At 42.0% G+C, this 22066-nt stretch overlaps 1 protein-coding gene across 2 annotated transcripts; it reads left to right on the forward strand.

The window, feature by feature from the left end:
* Positions 1-277: 277 nt before the first annotated feature.
* On the forward strand, positions 278-21132 carry LOC101966807 (eukaryotic translation initiation factor 3 subunit C). Of its 2 annotated transcripts, none has more exons than XM_005323805.5 (21): positions 278-391; positions 533-672; positions 2304-2369; positions 2455-2644; positions 3513-3638; positions 3806-3860; positions 3991-4100; positions 4456-4583; positions 10900-11059; positions 11196-11299; positions 11664-11805; positions 12004-12129; positions 12263-12356; positions 13307-13497; positions 13717-13941; positions 17778-18141; positions 20109-20268; positions 20363-20428; positions 20520-20607; positions 20699-20861; positions 20963-21132. In XM_005323805.5, the coding sequence occupies exons 2-21, from the start codon at positions 572-574 to the stop codon at positions 21043-21045; spliced, it is 2742 nt and encodes a 913-aa protein (XP_005323862.1). In that variant the 5' UTR covers positions 278-391; positions 533-571; the 3' UTR covers positions 21046-21132. The 2 variants fall into 2 exon arrangements, with proteins under 2 accessions (XP_005323862.1, XP_021581160.1); XM_021725485.3 differs by having other exon boundaries at positions 11199-11299.
* The last annotated feature ends 934 nt before the right edge of the window (positions 21133-22066 follow it).

Here is a 22066-nt window from a genome sequence, read left to right on the forward strand (position 1 = left end):
AGAAGACTGACGGACACAGAAAAGTTAGGATTCCAACCCTGAAAGTCTGTCTGGAAGGTTGCTCTAAGCATAGCTCCAAAATCTAACAACCATCAGCACCACATGCGCGCAGGCCCTAGGATTCTGATTCTGAAGTTCAAGGGTGAAGCCAGGGTATTTTGTATTTTAAGTCGTGCCGCCAGTAGGGGTGGATTCGGGAAGCAGCCTGGTAAGGTCTTAGCGCCGGCTCCTCAAACTTGTCCCCGCCCTGCATGGCGCGAAGACTCCTGGGAGTTGTAGTTTTCCAGTGTAGTCGGTGCTTCCCGGAAGTGACGCAAGGCACCGCTTTTTTCCTCTCTCGACGTTTCCGCTGTTTCGCTTTGGCGGTGTGACCGACTCTGGATCTCAGCTGGTTGGTATTTCCTGCGCCTAGTGCTTCGAAGAGGGATACCGGGCCGGGGGACGGGCGGGGACCGTGAGGAGGGATCGGAGGTCTGGGGTGGTGGTGGCTCGGACCCCTTCTCGTGGCCCGTGACTCTCCGCTCTTCCTCAGGTCCGGCCGCGCTGGCCTTAGCCCCTCAGCGCCGTCGCCATGTCGCGGTTTTTCACCACCGGTTCGGACAGCGAGTCCGAGTCGTCCCTGTCCGGGGAGGAGCTCGTCACCAAACCTGTCGGGGGTAACTACGGCAAACAGTGAGTAGGAGAGACTGCGCCGTGTGCCACTTGGGGAGTGCGGATTGGGCGGGCTGCGGAGAGCCGCCACTGAGCCGGGGTGTGGGGGATGGAGGCGGCGCCCGGGTGGGCGCGACTTCGCTGGATGGTGTTTACCGCGCCGGGGCGGCTGGGGAAGCGCAGCTCTCCATCGTGGGGTGTTGTGAATTGTGGGAGTCCACCCCGGGGTTGGAGGGGTGGAATCGCGGAGAAGACGCTTCCGGCTGGCGGGGTCAGTTGCATCAGCTTTTTGGTTGGCTTATAGGTCTCCAGACTGCGCCTCCCCCATCCCTTTCCCATCACCCCCTGCTCCCCTTTACGTCAATCTGGTCTTAACCCCAAACCTCCAAATCCCGGCTTTTCTTACCCCCAAGAAATCCTCAGTGACCGTACGACTCAGAGACCCAAACCTTGAATGTTTAGTGAATGCCTGGGTGTCCCCTGATGTGCCTCTTGGTTCTGTAGCAGGTTTTTAAACATCTGTTATACTCCTGTCGTTTACCTCCACTTAAATAGCCTTCCCCCATCTCTGCAAATATATTTTCTCAAACTACTGTCATTCCCTTTCCATTTCTCATTTCTGTTGTGTTCCTGTTGAACTATTTAGTATGTACATGCCCAGGCACATGTGCTCACTAATATGGATCTGATTTCTTATCACTTCCACAAGTGGAAAGCCAGCATCACTTGTCGTAAAATGGAAAATAATTGGAAAAATTAATAAAATAGAAAGAAAAGAATGGAGGCCCTCTTGCTGGCTGGGTACTGTGATCTGTGATCTGGTCTCTTAAACTAGTAGCCAGTTGCTGTATTTCCAGCAATACAGGCTGGGGCAGGAGGATCACAAGTTTGAGGCTAATCTAGGCAACTTAGTGAAGATACTGTTTGAAATTTAAAAGTGGGGGGGGCTGTAGCTCAGTGGTACAGTGACATTGGGTTCAATCCACAATATCATGGAAAAGAAAACTACTGACAATAGAGGTGTTTAAGCCACTGAGAAGTTTTTCTTGCTGTTGTGTTTTATGAGATCTAGTTTAGGTACCAGCTCCTTGAAGCCTTTTCTTTTCTAGCCTTTTCTCTATCCTGTCTTCCCACCATACTGAGAATTCCCAGTGGTGCTTTACTGCTAGGCTGTATCCTCAGCCCTTTTTATTTATTATTTTGAGACAGGGACTGGATAAGTTGCTGAGACTGGCCTCTGCCTTGTAAATCTCCTGCCTCAGCCCCTCAAGTAGCTGAGATTAAAGATACGTGCTACCATGCCTGGCTCGCTCTTTCTTTCTTTCTTTCTTTGGTACCAGCGATTGAACCCAGGAGTGCTTAACCACTGAGCTCCATCCCCGGCCCTATTTTGTGTTTTATTTTGAGACAGGGTCTCAATAAGTTTCTTAGCCCCTGGCTAAATTGTTATGGCTGGTTTTAAACTCATGCTCTTCCTGCCTCAGCCTCCAGAGCTGCTGGAATTACAGGCATTTGCCACCATGTCTGTCTTGCACAGTGTTTTTCAGGGTTTACCTTGTAGTATATAATAGTGCCTTGGTTCCACCTGCCCCCCTCTGAGAAATGTAATAACTAGAAGTGGAGGTTGTTAATAGTCTCTTCCTTCTGAACAGGCCACTGTTACTGAGTGAGGATGAAGAAGATACCAAGAGAGTTGTCCGAAGTGCCAAGGACAAGAGGTGAGTCAGTGGGAAATTTCTGGGAGCAGTGGGAAGTTTTTCCTGTGGTGGACATATCAAATGTGGAACTGGGCTCCTAATCTAGGTTTGAGGAGCTGACAAATCTTATCCGGACCATTCGTAATGCCATGAAGATTCGGGATGTCACCAAGTGCCTGGAAGAGTTTGAGCTCCTGGGAAAAGCATATGGGAAGGCCAAGAGTATTGTGGACAAGGAAGGTGTCCCTCGGTTCTACATCCGCATCCTGGCTGACCTGGAGGACTATCTTAATGAGGTGTGATGCATGTGGGTGAAGGGAAGCCAAAAAGCACACCTGGCTGTGCTAACCATCTGGCTTCCAGGATTCGTTTCTTCCTGGATTCTTTGCCTTATTATATACAGTGTTCCTTGAACATAGAAAATGGGATAAAATAAGGGGGAAAAACGTTTTGGCCCTAGATTGTATTTATCTCTTACTCATGATTTTGTTCTTTTAGGGTGATATATGAAGGATTTTTAAAAAAATTAATAGGCAAGGTACAGTGATATATGCCTATAATCCCAGCAGCTCAGGAGGCTGAGGCTGGAGGATTGCAGGTTCAAAGCCAGCCTCAGCGACTTAGCAAGGGTGTAAGCAACCTAATGAGACCCTGTTTCAGAATAAAAGGGGCTAGGGATTGATTCAGTGATGAATGCCCTTGGGTTTAGTCCCTGATACAAAATAATAATAATAATAATAAAAAATAAAAAGTTAATAGGAGTTAGGGATGTAATTTAGTGTTGTTCCTAAGTTCAATCCCCACCACCAGAAAAAGAAAATGTGTAGTTCGCAAGTAGTGCAGGTGGTATATAGGTAATGACCTTCAAAAAAGTGATGGTGGGTGGTGTACACCTGTAATCCCAGTGGCTTGGGAGGCTGAGACTGAGGCAGAAGAATGGCAAGTTCAAAGCCAGCCTCAGCAAGGGCAAGGCACTAAGTAACTCAGTGAGACCCTGTCTCTAAATAATATACAAGATAGGGCTGGGGATGTGGCTCAGTGGTCAGGGTACCCCTGAGTTCAATCCCCAGTACCGAAAAAAAAGTGGTGGTGGAACTTGAAGTTTAGTCAGTACTACTTTATCTTAAATTACTGTTCTCCCTCTGTACCTCTTCTTTCATTTAGCTTTGGGAAGATAAAGAAGGGAAGAAGAAAATGAACAAGAATAATGCTAAGGCTCTGAGCACCTTGCGCCAGAAGATCCGAAAATACAACCGAGATTTTGAGTCTCATATCACAAACTACAAGCAGGTTAGGGATGCTAGAGGCAGACTTTTTTTTTAACTGAGATCATTGATCCATAACTCCCTCAAAAGAGCATTAACAAGTGGGTATGAGACTGGAAAAGGAATTATGAGGGATGGGATGGGTTGTGGTTGGCAGTCATCCTTAGTTATCTCTCATTTTCCTATGTCCAGAACCCTGAGCAATCTGCAGATGAGGATGCAGAGAAGAATGAGGAGGATTCAGAAGGTGAGAAAGCTTCAAGGCCCTTATTGCAAATGATTAAGAGGTCCAAAGTTAGGGGTTCCTTTGTTTGTTTGGTTGCCCTTCAGTCTTACACTTTAACATTCTAAATTTTTTCTCCCTCCTTTCCTTCTAGGCTCATCAGATGAGGATGAGGATGAGGATGGAGTTAGTGCTGCAGCATTCTTGAAGAAGAAATCGGAAGCTCCTTCTGGGGAGAGTCGCAAGTTCCTCAAAAAGATGGATGTAAGAGCCAGGGTTAGATTAATGAGTGATTTGCCTGCTAGAGGTCGTTCGGGTCCCTGGAAAGAAGAAAAGAACCAAGGAACCTTGTGGTTGGGAGGGGTGGGATTTAGTCTAGTCTGATTTGAGAACTGGCTTCCTCTTAGATGAGAACACTGAGCTAACTGCCTCTGGCCCTGGGGAGTTGTGTGTCCTTGGGGCAAGTTGTAATGTCTGTAGGTCTTGGAGGTCCATTCCAGCTCCTGATAATCACTCTCCTTCTGCTTCTAAAATTCCCTTGAGAGACAGGAGAGCTGAGAGACCAGTCTTCCTATCTTCTTGCTCATCTTTTTTTTTTTTTTTTTCCCCTCCCTTTAAGGATGAAGATGAGGACTCAGAAGATTCTGAAGATGATGAAGACTGGGACACAGGTTCCACATCCTCTGGTTCAGACTCAGAGGAGGAAGAAGGGAAACAAACAGCACTGGCCTCAAGATTCCTTAAAAAGTAAGGAAATAAATGGGACTTAGGGCTATGGTGGGAAGAATAGAAAGCCTTCAGTCATCTTGAAGGTTGTTGCTTCTTCCATATAGTCATTTTAGGAATGTTAAGTGCTCCTGTTTCACAGCAGGGCTCAGAAAGTCAAGTATATTAGTTGGCTAAGATCACAAAGCTAATGAGTCCTAAATATGGGATTTGAAGACTCCAGAGTCCTAATATTTAACCACCTTACTCATTGCATGTGGACTGGGTGCACATCTCACTTTGGCATCTATTAACTGTGATACTGAGCAAGATGTTTAGGGCCTAGATAAATTACTTAGGCTGGCCTTGAACTTGTGATCTTTCTGCCTTAGCCTCCCTAGTTGCTGGGATGACAAGCACATGGGTCATTGTTTGTTTTTTGTACCAAGGATTGAGCCTGGGTGCTTAACTCCTGAGCCACATCCCCATTTTACTTTTTATTTTGAGATAGGATCTTGCTAAGTTGCTAAGGGCCTCACTAAGTTGGCTGGCTTTGAACTCATGATTTTCCTACCTCAGCCTCCCAAGTTGGGATTGTCTATGTGCACCATTGTGCCCAGCTTATTTTAAGATTTTTAATAGCTTTATTGAGGTAACTAGTAAATACACATATTTAAAGTTAATTTGATAAATTGTCACAATTCTTGTATACCCATGAAGTCTTGCCACACTTGAAACAAATAATAACTATCACCTAAGAATTTCCTCATGCCCCTTTCTCAGCCTGTGTGCTACTACACCTACTCTCCTCACCCTTTTCCCTGATTTTTTTTTTTTTTTTTAACAACTTGTTGCATAGCTGGTTAGGTTCAAGCAATACTTCTGCCTCACCCTCCTGAGTAGCTGGGACTATAGGCATATACCACCATACCCAGCTTTGATTGGCTTTCTATCACTAATTTAGCCTTTTCTAGAATCTTATATAAATGAAATCATGTAGTATGTAATTTAGGGCATCAGTTGGTTTTATTTTGAGATTAATCCTGTTTCTGTTTCTCACCCCTTTGGAGGGGGGCACTTCTGTATTTTTCCCTCCTGTTCAGTTTGTTTCTCTCTGCTGGTTTGGGATTAATACGTTATAGAGGTTACACTTAAGTTTTGTTTTTGTCTTTAACCTATGGAATTTTACTTGGAACATCTATCTGGAAAGAGGGAGAGGGTTGAAAACTAGTTGAATCAATATTCTGAAGAAAGTTTTTGGAGAAATAATGTTGGAATTTTGGTTGTCACAGGGAATTTTGGGTGGTGCTCAAAATTGAATCTAGGGCCTTGTGCTTGCCAGGCACATGCTCTGCCACTGAGCCCCCCAGTCCATAGTGTTATTGGGGTTTTTTGTTTGTTTGTTTGTTTGTTTAATGTGCTGAGGATTAAACCCAGTACCTACCTCAGGTGGGCCAGGCTAGCACTCTGTCACTGAGCCATAGTCCCAGTCCTCCCATAGGTTTTCTGACATTGAGAAATTTTTTTTTCATTGTTAATGGACCTTTTATTATTTATATACAGTGCTGAGAACCAAGTGGGCACTCTACCACTGAGCTACAACTCCAGTTCCAATTTATTTATTTTGCAATTTTCAAATTTTATTCTTTTCCTGGGCCATAATATGTGGTGTGAGACTCTCTTATTATGCTGAGCTGGGGTCAAAGCTCCACCATTAATCATGCGATCATGAGAGTAAATTAATACTCTCCAGTTCACTGAATTGAAAATTGATTTTGATCAGTTGATAAGGTGGTTAAATATATTTGCAACTTAGAATAGTTGCAATTTATAAAGTGTTGTAACCCCATCATAAGTCAAAGCATCTGTAGAGAGAAAAGGAACAAAGGGGAGAAACAAACCACAATAAATTCTGTTTGCACATTTTTCTGTATACGCTCTCCTTGAGTCAGCCAATCAATGTTTATGGATTTTCTGGAAAATATGATGGGCTGTCTATAATGTCTGCCAGTATCCTTTTTCTGCATCTCCTTGTTAAAGCCAATCTGTATCTTTTCCCTGATTAGAATTTCTCAGCCTTTACCTTTTGATGGAAACAAGCTCATAAAGGAGTAGGTTTATCCTCCAGAATTTCAATCTCTTTTTAGTGTGGGCTATGACTGGGGTAGCTTTAAAGCACCTGGATATTAGATCATAGCTTTGGATAGAAAATATGATGACTATCACAGATATTTTTAGAAATATTTTAGAACCCATATTTAATTTTCAAACAGGGTTAAAAGCCTATCTAGGAGAATGTCTTTTCAGAATCAGCTTAGTTAACTTTAATCAAGTGGCTTGTTTCTTTTTCTTCCTTAAAGAGTCAAGGTCCTTGTGTTGAATAATAAGGTTTCAGCTCTCAGTCCTGCCTCAGCTTTAGCCTTGGCCTTCTGAGTAACTAGGACTGCAGGCATATGCTAGTGGCTTGTGGCTTGTTTCTTAATTGAGTAAATGATCTGTTTTTTCCAGAGTATTTATCCAGGAACTGTAAGATGTTGTTTATTGCACAGACTCTTGTCTTTACTGTATGTGAGATAAATTTTGTTTGGTTAATTTTTAAGGAATATATTAGATTGGGGTTAAAAATCCTTAAAATTTGAAACTTATTGTTTTAGAGGTAAATTACAGATTACACACTCAGGTTTCTGAATTTGTAGTTGGTACAAATTTTTAAGAATATATTGATAAAAGGGTGTCTTGAATCCTTTTTGATAAGTAGCCATTTGAACTTCTAATTGTGAACAACTAACAGATTGTTTTTGAACTTGTATGTAATTAACCACTGAAAAGATTAGTAATAGAGATGAGCAAAAATGACTGACAGAAAAGAAATAAAAGTAGAAAATGCAAACAATAAAATGTCTTATCTCAGTTATGGATCTTGATCTGAAGGTTTTTGGAAGAAGTTGTCTACACCTGATGCCATGATTGACCTGTGAAATCTTAAAGGGATGTTATCTACTTCTAAGAGTTACTTCTTAAGGGTCGTGCTTGTGTGTGCATGTTGGTAAGCAAGAGTGTGTGTGAGAGAGAGACCTCAAGGGATCTAATGAGATTGAATGCCTGCATTGTTAGAATCCTAAGCAAGGATCTATTTCAAAGCAATTTATTATAGCTGTGGTTTTTTTTTTTTTTTTAAGAGAGAGTGGGGGCGGGGAGAGGGAGAGAGAGAGAGAATTTTTAACATTTATTGTTTAGTTCTCGGCGGACACAACATCTTTGTTGGTATGTGGTGCTGAGGATCGAACCCGGGCCGCACGCACGCCAGGCGAGCGCGTTACCGCTTGAGCCACATCCCCAGCCCATAGCTGTGGTTTTGAAGGCATGGAATAGTCCTTCATATTGTATAGTATAGTTCTAGGCCTGACTTCTGTTGGTGCCTCTCAATTAATCTTTAGTGTCTTAGCTGTATTAAGTCTAGAACTGTAGTTTTTATCTGTTGGATATATATCCAATAGATAGACATCTGTCTACTGATAATTTTCTGACAAGATGTTACTGTGCCAAGGTATAATCAAGGTCAAGAAGTCAAGCCCAAGTTTTAGGTCTTTTAGCTAGAATTTCTTAGGGTATGAATTCATTGTGCTGAATACTCTTAGGGCTAAGAGTAAAACTTTAGGCCAAGAAAGATAAGTTTGTTGGAAGCACTGATTTTTACTGAGTGATTTTTTTTTTCTTCATTTTTTTTTATTCATTTTAGTTATACATGACAGAAGGGTGTATTTTGATATATTATACATACATGGAGTATAACGGCCCGTTCTTTTTTTTTTTTTTTTTTTTTTAAGAGAGAGAAAATTTTAATGTTTATTTTTTAGTTTTCGGCGGACACAACATCTTTGTTTGTATGTGGTGCTGAGGATCGAACCCGGGCCGCACGCATGCCAAGCGAGCGCGCTACCACTTGAGCCACATCTCCAGCCCACGGCCCATTCTTTTGGTTGTACATGATGTAGAGTTACACTGAACATGTATTCATATGTGAACATAATGTCTGATTCATTATACTATCTTTTCTGTTTCCATTCTTCCTCCCTTTCCTTCATTCCCCTTTGTCTAATCCAAAGTATTTCTATTCTCCCACCCCCCTCCCTTATTCTGTGTTAGTGTCTACATATCAGAACTTTCAACCTTTGGTTTTGGGAGATCACTTTATTTCACTTAGCATGATTGTCTGCAGTTCCATCCATTTACTGGCAGATGCCATAATTTCATCCTTTTTTAATGGCTGAGTAATGTATATATACCACAATTTCTTTATGTATTCATCTGTTGGAAGGACAGTTGGATTGGTTCCAAAGCTTAGCTGTTGTTGAATTCAGCTGCTATAAACATTTATGGGGATGTGTCACTATAGTATGCTGGTATCAAATCCTTTGATACCAAAGAGTGGGATAACTGGGTCAAATGGTGATTCCATTCTGAGTTTTCTGAGGAGTCTCCATACTGCTTTCTAGACTTGTTACACCAGTTTGCATTCCACCAGCAGTGTATGAGTGTATCTTTTCTTCCACATTTTTGCCAACATTTATTGTTACTTGTATTTTTTTAAATTATTTATTTTATGTGGTGCTGAGAATTGAACCCAATGCCTCACACATGCTATGCAGCATTCCATCACTGAGCCACAACCCCAGCCTATTACTTTTATCTTGATAATTGCCATTCTGACTGGAGTGAAATGAAATCTCTGTAGTTTTAATTCACATTTCTCTAATTGGTGAGATGTTGAACATTTTTTGATCTATTTGTTGACCAGTCATATTTCTTCTGTGAAGTGCCTATTCTGTTCCTTTACCCATTTATTGATTGGGTTATTTGTGTTATTTTGGTGTTTTTTTAGTTCTTCATATATCCTAGAGATTAATGCTGTATCTGAGATGCAGGTGGCAAAGATTTGAGGCACTGATTTTAAAAACAGCATTAGCTCCTTTGATCCTCTTAGAGCTGTGGGGATAATGTGGACAAAGAGGTTTCAACTTAAAATGAACATATTTTGCATATTTACAAAACCTGTAAAGTGAATTTTTATTGTTAGGAAACAGTGATATGGGGGGAAATCCATAAGGGTTTGGTTTGGTTTGTTTTGTTTTTTAGAGAGAGAGAGAATTTTTAATATTTATTTTTTAGTTCTCGTCGGACACAACATCTTTGTTGGTATGTGGTGCTGGGAATCGAACCCGGGCCGCACGCATGCCAGACGAGCGCGCTACTGCCTGAGCCACATTCCCAGCCCCTTGTTTTATTTTTCAAGAGCTAAAGCATTAATCTTTTGGCAAAGGAAAATTTTAACACAAGTGGCGTATTTATAAACTACTTACTGGGCTGGGGTTGTAGCTCAGTGGTAGAGTGCTTACCTAGCATGTGTGAAGCACTGGGTTTCATCCTCAGCACCACATAAATAAATAAGTAAATAAAGGTGTTGTGTCCATCTAAAACTAAAAAAAAAAAAAGTGTGTATATATTTTTTTTTTAAAAAGCGCTACTTACTGAAACATCCAAACTTTTAAATATTTTAACCTTGTCATATTTGGTTTATATTTTATTATGTACTAATTAAAAATCTAGAGATGGCTTAGGCAACATCAAGTGATATTTTGAGACAACCAATGATTTTTTTTGTGGAGCATTTTTTGCATTGAAGTTTTTTTCTTCTTAAATGTTTAAATTCAGAATTTAGATCAGTCAATTTTCATAAAATAAGCCAATATAACAGCTGAATATTTTTTCACCTTTTTAAATGTAAACTGACTGTCAACAGTCTGTTTTTATTGAAGGGGAAAAAAAAAAAAAGCTTAGCCTGGATAGAGCACCTATCAAGAAACAATAACAGGGCTGGGGTTGTAGCAGTGGTAGAGCGCTTGCCTAGCATGTGTGAGGCCCTGGGTTCAATCCTCAGCACCACATAAAAAAATTAAAGGCATTGTGTCCATATGCAACTTAAAAAAATAATTTAAAAAATAAGTTGTTTAAAATTTTTCTTTATTTAAACATTGAAGATTAGCTTTGGAGTTAGATGGCAGTTGTTTATGTCCACAATAGGCTGATCGACACCTTATTGGATCTGGCCATGCCCTCCCTACCCTTTATAATAGCGTTTTAATTGGTGTAACATGGTGACATATTGGTGCGTAGTCCAGCAAATCAAACATTCAGTGGTCCTGGCTTTGGTTCTGGTTGTGGTTGTCTCTGTTCTGCAGGTCACTGTTGTATAGCACAACTTGGATCCTTAGTGGAGGGAAAGAAGTAGTAGTTCATGGGAGGAGGAAGCTTCAGTGGTGTGAAGGGGATTAGTATTTCATCTTTTGACTTCTGACAGGGCCCCCACCACAGAGGAGGACAAAAAGGCAGCTGAAAAGAAACGGGAGGACAAAGCCAAGAAGAAGCACGATAGGAAATCTAAGCGCCTGGATGAGGAGGAAGAAGACAATGAAGGAGGGGAGTGGGAAAGGGTCCGAGGTGGAGTGCCCCTCGTTAAGGTGAGGACTTTAGAATTAAAATGAACTGGGGAGCAGTTTGGGAGAACATACAAGTGCCCACCTGGTCAGAGTGGGGAAAAGCTTAAGGTAAAAGATTTCTGCGGACATGCAAATGACAGGATATGTATTGACCTAGGAGAAGCCAAAAATGTTTGCCAAGGGAACTGAGATCACCCATGCTGTTGTCATCAAGAAATTGAATGAAATTCTACAGGCACGAGGCAAGAAGGGAACTGATCGGTAAGATTCATGGGCCCAGGCTATGGACTGTAGGGTGAAGAAGCTCTTTTTCTACAACACAAGGCAGAGATTGGTGAGGAAATAGCTCTGTTTTGGTACTGTTTTTGCCACAAGTAAAATGGGAATAATATTCACCTTTAATTACTAGGTGACTGAAGAGAATTATGGGTATGAAACCATTTTATATCATCCCAGGGTTGGTAGCACTATTGCTGTTTTTGTTAAAAATATAAAGGAGAAGCAAGCATACAGATGAAAATAGGAGTGTCATAAATGGCTGCCTTGCTTGTCTGAAGAGAGCATTCTATATGACAGGATGAGATCTTTTGATTCCAAAGCCTCACTCAGTTCTGTACCCCTCCAGTGCTACCCAGATTGAACTGCTACAACTGCTGGTTCAGATTGCTTCTGAAAACAACCTGGGGGAGGGTGTCATCGTCAAGATCAAGTTCAATATCATTGCTTCTCTCTATGACTACAACCCCAACCTGGCCACATATATGAAGGTGAGGGCAACAAAGAGGACTATCTCAAAGCTGAATTGACTGGTCAAGGAAAGGTGCCTAGAGTTTAAAAAAATCGGGGACTATGGACACAATCTTACTAGTTGAAGGCTCTATGTAATCTTGGTGAAAGAGGCTGTTGGGAGACAGTTGCTTTTCCTGTTCTCAGACCTCTGATTCTGCTGTCTGATCTCTTGGCAGCCGGAGATGTGGCAGAAATGCCTGGACTGCATTAATGAACTTATGGACATCTTATTTGCAAATTCCAACATCTTTGTAGGAGAGAACATTTTGGAAGAAAGTGAGAACCTGCAAAATGTTGACCAGGTAAAGGGGAATTGGCAGGATAACTGGAGGTATATGTTTCTTTTGGGGAGGCTCAGTGGAGATGGAAGAAAGGCAAAATTTAGGATAGAGATCTGGGCTAATTTATTTATTCCTCTTTTGCTTTCCTCTTCAGCCACTGCGTGTCCGTGGCTGTATTCTAACTCTGGTGGAACGAATGGATGAAGAATTTACCAAAATAATGCAAAATACTGATCCTCACTCCCAAGGTGAGCCTAAGTAAGCATGGTCTTTGTTGAGGGGAAAGTGCAGGAAATATTGCTAACTTTTGGGTTTTGTAAGGATTGTAAATCAAAGCAAAAAGCCAGTCCTTTTCTACCCAGCATCGCACTGAAGAACCTGTTGAGATGCTGGGCTCCATTCCCATAGTTTTTGATTCATTTGGGGGTAGGAGGGCACAGCAGGAATTGGATTTTCCTCCTATTTCCAGGTGATATTCCTGGTTTGGGGACTTATATTTTGAGACCCATTGGGGCAGGGCATCTGTTTTTAATTGGCTTGTTTAGTATGAATCAGAAGCATTGGAATGGGGAGGTGCAGGACAGTTTACTCAGTAAAAATACTAATATGCCCATTAAATCAAGGGTGTAGTGCTTAAACAGGCCACCAAAAGTCTCCATGCATATGGAGCTTACTTTGGTACTAGAGAAAGGCAGTTGCAAATATTACCAAAGTAATAAACAAAGTAATATTGAATCACATGAATTAAGACATTGTAATGGAATCCTGAGATTGAAAATGACTGGAAGGATGGCTGCTTTAAATGTAGTTGAAGATCGTTGAGTAGGAACCATTTGAGATGAGGTCAGAGGAAGAATTAGAAGAGGGCACTGAGAGAGGAACAGAAAGTGAGCTTGGCACATTTTAGGAATAAAAAGTGGTGCGGGCTCATCTAAGGCTAGGGGAGAATCATGGGATAATTAGGGCAAGTGCCAGATATCGCAGGCCCTTGTTGGCCATGGTTAGTAGTTGAGATTTTTTTCCTGAGCCATGGGATAGCAACATTGTAGGTTCTGAGAGAGGATAGTGTTTGCAGGGCACGTTGAATACTTCTTGACAAATGGCAGAGAATAGATGAAGCTAACTGGATCGATTAGGGACAGGTGTTGGGAAAACTTGGATGCCTGGCTGAGATGAGGGTGAATGTTTTTTCTGCTAGAATATGTGGAGCACCTGAAGGATGAGGCACAGGTATGTGCCATCATTGAGCGCGTGCAACGCTACCTGGAGGAGAAGGGCACCACCGAGGAAATCTGCCGCATCTACTTGAGGCGCATCCTTCACACCTATTACAAATTCGATTATAAGGCCCATCAGCGGCAGCTTACCCCTCCTGAGGGCTCTTCAAAGGTGAGTACTTGACAGTTGTGCAAGGGAGAGAGGTGTGTTGGTTTGTGCTACTTAATCTATTAGGACTTGATGGCAAATCTATTCCCTAGGAACTTCTTTTGGTGGAGTAGTGAGGGAAATGAGGGGATTAGAATAAAGCTGGATAAAGTCTCATCTTCGATTATTAGAATTTGAGCCATTTTTTATGTTTGTCTCCAATAATGTCTCTCCTCCTCCTAGTCTGAACAAGACCAGGCAGAAAATGAGGGTGAGGATTCAGCTGTGCTGATGGAGAGGCTCTGCAAATACATCTATGCCAAGGACCGCACAGACCGGATCCGTACATGCGCCATCCTCTGCCATATCTACCACCATGCTCTGCACTCTCGCTGGTATCAGGCCCGTGACCTCATGCTTATGAGCCACCTACAAGACAATATTCAGCATGCAGACCCTCCAGTGCAGGTAGGCTGAGGAGGCATCTGACCCTAGTGGTGAAGAAGAGCCCAGTCTTCTGTCCTCTGAACAAATTGGTTTAACCAGTAAAGCCACTCTTTATTGCAGATCTAAGGAAACACTTGGTCTTTTCTCAATGCCAGTATTCTTTGACCCTCCTCCATGTTGACCCATATTTTATATTGTCCCAATTACATTAAAGTCTTTTGGAGTAGAGACAGCTGTGAATTTAACTGACATTCATATTATTTATTGTTTTTCTGGTCCAGAACATTAGATTTATCTCACGTAGAAAGGTTAAAAAAAAAAAAAAACTAGGGGGGAAGACCCAAATGCAATGTCGTATATTGGGACACTATCTAACAATAGAACATCTAATTTTGCAAATATTGGTATTATGAGGGCTTCTTCATATGGAGGAATTGCCAGAGCGGTGTCCAAGGTATAGATCCTGTTAAATGTGTGTTTAAGGTAATTGGAAAGTATCTATAGAACATTTGGTGTCTGGTGATGGTGGTTTTTAAACAACACTCATTTTTTTTTTATATGTATCTTCTATGAAATGTCTGGTCAACTCTTCTGCCCCTGCTTTTTGTTTATTCGTTTGTTTGGGTAGTGGGGATTGAACCCAAGGGTACTTTACCACTGATCCACATCCCCAGCCCTTTTTATTTATTTTGGCGTAGTGAGATTGAGATTTTTTCCTTCACACAAACCTAGTTGTGCCAACATCATTTGAAGTAAATATATTCCTTGTTGTGTTGCTTTGGCACTTTTTGAAAACCCACATAACTCTGCAGGGATAGGGTGTTCCTGGACTCTGTTCCATCCATCCATTCATTCATCTTTTTGTATGTCCTTGTGCCACTCCCACACTATCTCGATTGCTGAGCCTTTGTATGGTAGTTAGTCTTAAACTCAAGGCAGTATGAGTCCTCCAACTTCTTTTTCAAGATTGCTTTGGATAGTCTGGGTCCTTTGCTTCTCCACATAAATTTTAGAATCAATCTGCCTACAAAAAGACTGCTGGGATTATATTGAATCTATAAATCAATTAGTATCTCAATAATATTTAACCTTTCAATCCTGTACATTATATCTCTTTACTTAATTTCTTACTTAGTTTTTCTCTGTGGTGGTTTAGTTTTTGGTGTTGATTGTTCCTAAATATATTTTATGATTTTTATGCTATTTTAAATGCAGTTTTTTTCACCTTACAATTATTAACTCCTAGTATTTAAAATACAATTAATTTTTGTATACTGGCTTTATATCTTGCCATTTTGTTAATTTATTCTAGTTATCTTATAGATTACTTTCTAGTTATATAATCATATACTTTGTAAGTATAGTTTTATTACTATAGATGGTCCCTGATTTAATGGTTTGACTTAAGAGTTTTTCAGCTGATGATGGTACTACAGAAGTGATATGTACTCAGTAGAAACCATACTTCAGATTTTGAATTATGATCTTTTCCTAGGCTAGCAATATATATATTTTATCTTACATTGCAGTAATTAAAGTCTCTTAAGATAATACTGAATGAAAGTAGTGTGAGCGCAGTCAACTTGCCTTGTTCTCAAGTGAGCTGGGAAGCAGTCAGCTTTCACTTATAAGGATGACAGTTTTTATAGATACCTTTTCCCGGATTCAGGTTCTCTTTTGACCCTATTTAGCTGAAAATTTTTGTCATAACTAAATCTTGGAATTTTGTCAGATTTCTTCTGCATCCATCGAAATTATATACTCTTCTTTATTCTGCTCATGAATTGAATGACCATGATTGTGGGGGCAAGTGCATGGAGTACTGCATATGTGGCATATATTAAGGGTATCTGAGTAGCAAATCACTCCCCCATGCTACGTGTGTGAGCGGCAAACCGCTTATCCCATAGGCAGTCCTGGGCGTGAGGCTATTGTTGCAGTCCCTGCACTTGCTCCATGGCCCACTCCTCGATTGGTTGCTGCAAAGACAGTTGGCCAGAAATTGTATTGGTGGTTGCTTATAATCTGCTTAGCTACTGCCTGAATATATATACACGGTAACTGTAATAAAATCAGACCTGCTTCCTGCTTGGTCTCCGGAGGTCTTGATTAGCGACTCCACAGCCGCACTTTCCTCTACCCTATTCCGTGGCCCATGCACATAATTTCAGATTTTTGGCAAGGGATACTGGGAATTGAATTCGTGAACTCAGCCTTAGAGCCACATCGTCAGCCCTATTTTGTAATTTATTTAGGGTCTCACTGAGTTGCTTAGTGTCTCACTTTTGCTAAGTCTGGCTTTGAACTTGAGGTCCTCCAGCCTCAGCCTCCTGAGCCACTGGAATTATAAGTGTGCACCACCGCACCCAGAATAATTTCAGATTTTTATTTTATTTTTTAATTTTTTTTTTTTAGTATTTAATGTGGTGCTGAGGATTAAACCCAGGGCCTTGCATGTGCTAGGCAAGCATTCTACCACTGAGCCACAACTACAGCCCATGATTTCAGATTTTTTTTTTTTTTTTTTTTTTGAGAGAGAGAGAATTTTTAATTTTTTTTTTTTTTTTAGTTTTCGGCAGACACAACATCTTTGTAAGTGGTGCTGAGGATCGAACCCGGGCTGCATGCATGCCAGCGGAGCGTGCTACCTCTTGAGCCACATCCCCAGCCCAGAGATTTTTATACTAACCTTTGATTCCTGAGACCTAGCCTGTTTAGTCCTGATATATTATCTTTTATATATTGCTAAATTTTATTTGCAGTTTTGTTTTTTTTATGCCAGGGATTGAATTTTGTAAGCACTCTCTCACTAAACTGTACTCAGGCTCCTGTTTGTTCATACTAGTTCCTTTTTTTGTTTTTTCTTTTTAATAATGTTATTATATTATTATATTCTTATTTTATTTATTTTTTTGTAGTACTGAGATCAGATGTAGTGCCTCACTCATGCTAGGCATGCATTCTACTGCTATGCTACAGCCTCAGCCTGCTAATATTTCTTACAGCTGTTTGCATCAGTGTTTTATGACTTGTGTGTTGATCTACTACATTTTTTTGTTTGTTTTGTTGTTTTTGTAATAGGGATTGAACCCAGACATGCTACTTAACCACTAAGCCACCCTTTTAGAGACAGGGTCTCACTGAGTTGCTTAGGGCCTTGCTGAGACTGGCTTTAAATTTGCAGTCCTCCTACCTCAGCCTCCTGAGCTGTAGGGATTATAGGTGGACCTAGCTATAATTGTTAATGAAGATTTAGTCTTTCTGGGCACAGTGGTACATGCCGGTAACCCCAGCTGCTTGGGAGGCTGAGGCAGGAGGTTTACAAGTTCAAAGCCAGCCTCAGGAGGGCCATGAGCAACTTAGGGAGACCTTGCCTCAAAATGAAAAATGTCCTTGGATTCATTCTCTTGGTCCCCACCCCATCTCCACCAAAAAAATCATTAACATGAAGTGGTGGGTGTAGGGATGCATGCTTGTAATCCCCCTACTTGGTGGGCTAAGGCAGAAGGATCACAAATTTGAGGTCAACCTCAACATTTTAGCAAGACTTTGTGTCAAAGTAAAAAGCCAGAGGAGAGGAGGTATCGCTTAGTTGTCGAGCACTCCTGGGTTCAATCTCCAGTACTACAAAAAGGAACAAAGAAAAGCAAGCCACCATTACCACACAAACTCCTTTTTTACTCCCTTCTCCTATTTTATTTTTCTGTAACATTAGTCATTTTCATCATGTAGTTATTTTGTTCTATATCCATAGGCCATGCCCTTGTACTCAGCATGTAGTAGATGCTTTAAATTTTTTGACTAAATGAACAACTTGCCTGTGGCTGATACCTGACTGCATTACACTGTTCCCCCAGATCTTGTACAACCGCACCATGGTACAGCTTGGCATCTGTGCCTTCCGCCAAGGCCTGACCAAGGATGCACACAATGCACTGCTGGATATCCAGTCGAGTGGCCGGGCCAAGGAACTTCTGGGCCAGGGTCTGCTGCTGCGCAGCCTACAAGAGCGCAACCAGGAGCAGGAGAAGGTGGAGCGGCGCCGGCAGGTCCCCTTTCACCTGCACATTAACCTGGAGCTGCTGGAGTGTGTGTATCTGGTATCTGCCATGCTCCTGGAGATCCCCTACATGGCTGCTCATGAAAGCGATGCTCGACGCCGCATGATCAGCAAGCAGTTCCATCACCAGCTACGGGTGGGCGAGCGACAGCCCTTGCTGGGTGAGTGTGGACTTCTGTAGTGAGCACACTTCCTTTCCTGTTTGGTTATGATTAAGTATTAAGAGAAGTTAAGGAGAGTAACTCTCCCACTCGGTGATTCCATTTGGTTTAATGATACTTTCTCTGGCGCTATTCTGAATGTTTTACCAATGAAAATTTGTTTCATCTGTTTTAGAAATGGCACTGTGATACAGATTCCCTTGTTTACCTCTTTTTCCTGATGTAGAAACTGAGGCACAGAGAAGTTAAAGTGACTTGCATAACTTTTAACCTCCCCCCTGCCTTCATTTACAGTGACTTCTTTGATTACTTGTGTGTATATGCCTGCACGCACATAAAGTGCTAGGTATCAAACCCAGAGCCTTAATGCTAGACAAGCACTTTACCACTGAGCTACATCCTCAGTCTTTGCTTGGATCACTTTTGTTGATCATGCAAGGCCTGAATGAGTTGTGATTCAGTGGGGAGGGAATTGAACTGTGCCCTTCCCACCTACGCAGTTGGTGAATGGAAGGGCTTGAGTGGGCCAAACTCACTATCCATGGCTATATCCCCTTACACGGATGTCTTCTACTGGTCTTGTGAATGACATCCTACGTGCAATCCTAAGGCAAATTTGGTTTGACTTACATAGTGATGTCTTATTTGATGGAAAATTTTCCATTGAAAATCTGAATTTCTCACACCTTAGGTGGATCTGGCAACCCTGGGGCTGCCTTCCCATGGAGCTAGTCTTGGCAAGAGCTAAAGTTGAAGCTGTAGGGAAGGATTTTCTGGCTTACACGGTCCCTGCCTCTGTCTGTTACTCAGGATGTGTCAAAAAGCAGTTTCTAGGGCTGGGGTTATGGCTCAGTGGTAGAGCACTTGCCTAGCACTTGAGGCACTGGGTTGAATCCTCAGCACCACATAAAAATAAAGTTATTTAAAAAAATGTTTTTAGGGCTGGGGATGTGGCTCAATCGGTAGCGCGCTTGCCTGGCATGCGTGTGGCCCGGGTTCGATCCTCAGCACCACATACCAACAAAGATGTTGTGTCCGCCGAGAACTAAAAAATAAATAAATATTTTTTTTATAAAAATGTTTTTATTTCAGCACTGCACTCTTGCTTGTAGAAAGATATTCTCAGAGCCTCTAAATTTGCCTTTGCAACAGTGTAACGATAGACTAGTCTAAGGTGTGTATTTTTTCTTACACTTAGTTCTTTTCGTATATTATTTGGTCCTGATCAGTGTAATACATTTGAACTTGCTGTGCCTATTCTGGTATCTTCCACGATAATTTCTAGTCTTGGCACTTTTGTACTTTATTTATCCTGAATTCCTATTAATTTTCTTTGTTGTGTTCCTGGCTTATCTCTCAAGAAAGTATTTGGGGTCCTGAATTCATAATCAGCACATTGAGCCTGGGATTTCACAGATGATTTAACTGAGGCTGAATTTTTTTGGTACTGAGGATTTAAGCCAGTGGTGCTTTACCCTGAGCCACATCCCCAGCACTTTTTATTTTTATTTTGAAACAAGGTCTTGCTAAGTTGCTTAGAGCCTTCCTAAATTGCTGAGGCGATCGATCATTCTTCCTCAGCTGCCCGAGTCTTGAGTTTGCAGGTGTGTGTCACCACATTTGGCGTGAGGCTGAATTTTTTAAAGGCAAATGAATGAGCCACTTTCAACACAAATAACCTAGACTATTCAGACTTTTAGTCCTAAACCCACCCTAGTCATTAAAGGTCTGTATGGATATGGCAAAAACACAAAAGTGATAAAAGAATGATTGCTTGTGTCCAAATCTAAGGAAACGTATTCAGATATCAAGTGACGTGTACAGTCCGTTGCTTTTCAGTGAAACTGGGAGGGAATCTGGTCTAGTTGTTTGCCCTTCTGGCATATGTTCCTTCCTGAGCAGTGCTCATGGGGATAGGAGCCTGTGTCCTGAGTATGTCTAGGTCCTACCTTATTCCCAACTTTCAGGTCCCCCTGAGTCCATGAGGGAACATGTGGTTGCTGCCTCCAAGGCCATGAAGATGGGTGACTGGAAGACCTGCCACAGCTTCATCATTAATGAGAAAATGAATGGGAAAGTGTGGGACCTGTTCCCTGAGGCTGACAAAGTTCGCACCATGCTGGTTAGGTGAGTGCAGAAGGAAGTTGTGGTAGGTGGGAAAGGAAAGACTGACTGGTCTCCTTCCCTGAGAACCTCCTCCTTTTCTGCCCTCTTCCCATAGGAAGATCCAGGAAGAGTCCTTGAGGACCTACCTCTTCACCTACAGCAGTGTCTATGATTCCATCAGGTAGGATGGGCTCTGGGACTGCAGAGAGGCCCCCACTTTGTAGTCCCGGAACTGGCTGCCCCACTCCCTGCTTTGCTTTCCTTCTCCCCAGCATGGAGACACTGTCAGACATGTTTGAGCTGGATCTTCCCACTGTGCACTCCATCATCAGCAAGATGATCATTAATGAGGAGTTAATGGTAAGGGCCAGGTGATGGTAATGGCAGGTGGGGTCATGGAGAGAGCAGGCTGGATGGGTCTTATTGGTGTCACATCGCTTGCCTTCAACAGGCCTCCCTAGACCAGCCAACACAGACAGTGGTGATGCACCGCACTGAGCCCACTGCCCAACAGAACTTGGCTTTACAACTGGCTGAGAAACTGGGCAGCCTGGTGGAGAATAATGAACGGGTGTTTGACCACAAGCAAGGTACTTATGGTGGCTACTTCCGAGGTGAGTGGTTTCAGTCCCCTGTCCTCTCCCAGTACCCCAGCCCTCTACTGCCTTTCCCCTGTGCTCATGCCCTCTCCCTTCTTCCCACCTCTTTCCTGCAGACCAGAAGGATGGCTACCGCAAAAACGAGGGCTACATGCGCCGGGGTGGCTACCGCCAGCAGCAGTCTCAGACCGCTTACTGAGCTCTCCGTGTCTGTCTCGATGATCTAGACCATTCAGACTTTTAGTCCTAAACCCACCCCAGTCATTAAAGGTCTGTTTTAAGTTGTTACAGTTCCTAATTTTCTGCATGTTGTCACAGGTGTGTGTTGGTCTCATTCATTTGCTAATTAGATTTCTAAATTAACCACATGACAGGAACAAGGCTTGGGATACAGGATGAATTGGATGTACCCCTGACTTGAAAGAATCTAGTACGCCTTGATAATTAATAGGAAATTATAGTGATGTGATAAGTTACAGCAGTGGAATTAAAAAGGTGGGTGTGGTGAACAGAATGTGACTACGGGGCATAACATTAGGGATGGCATAGTGGATGTAGTAGAGACTGCTGAACCTTGAAGGGTGAGTGGTGGTTCATGAGGCAAGGAGAAAAGATAGTTAATCTAGATCAGTGTGAAGAGTGGTTTTTGAAACAGTGTAGATCAGCTATTACCTGTTAAAACAGGATGGGGACCATAATTAAGAGTAAGCATAATTTTTATAAAAGTATTAGTCTACAGTAGATTTGAAACTTTTAAAAAATTATTCTTTACCAAGTTTAAGAAACACTGTGTTTGCTGTGGTTGCTGCCTCAAAGGGCCATGAAGATGGGTGACTGGAAGAGGAAAAGAGAGCAAGTGCAAAGAGTCAGGGGGAAGTGTACCTGAGTGTGTGTAGGAGACAGATTAGAACCTGAATGGGGCATCTGAGAAAGGCTTTGATTTTTACAGACAAATAACATGAAGGGGGGTCCAATGTAGGAAAGAGAATGAAGCAGCATTGTAAAGTGTGAAATTGGAGGCAGAGAGCTAACTTAGAAAGCAAAAAGCAACTAAAGCCAAAATAGCCAGGATGAGAGGTGGGGGACCATGGAGGAGGTGTGAGTGTAAAAGGCCATGGGGTTTCTATGAGTGGAAGAAGTGAAGAATGACATATTCTTCTAATTGGAGGATAAACAAATAGGACTGTAATCAAGAAGTACCTGGAGTATTCTCATGTGTT

The sequence above is a fragment of the Ictidomys tridecemlineatus genome, chromosome 10 (genome assembly GCF_052094955.1).
Source record: "Ictidomys tridecemlineatus isolate mIctTri1 chromosome 10, mIctTri1.hap1, whole genome shotgun sequence".
In the NCBI taxonomy this organism is placed as follows: domain Eukaryota; kingdom Metazoa; phylum Chordata; class Mammalia; order Rodentia; family Sciuridae; genus Ictidomys; species Ictidomys tridecemlineatus.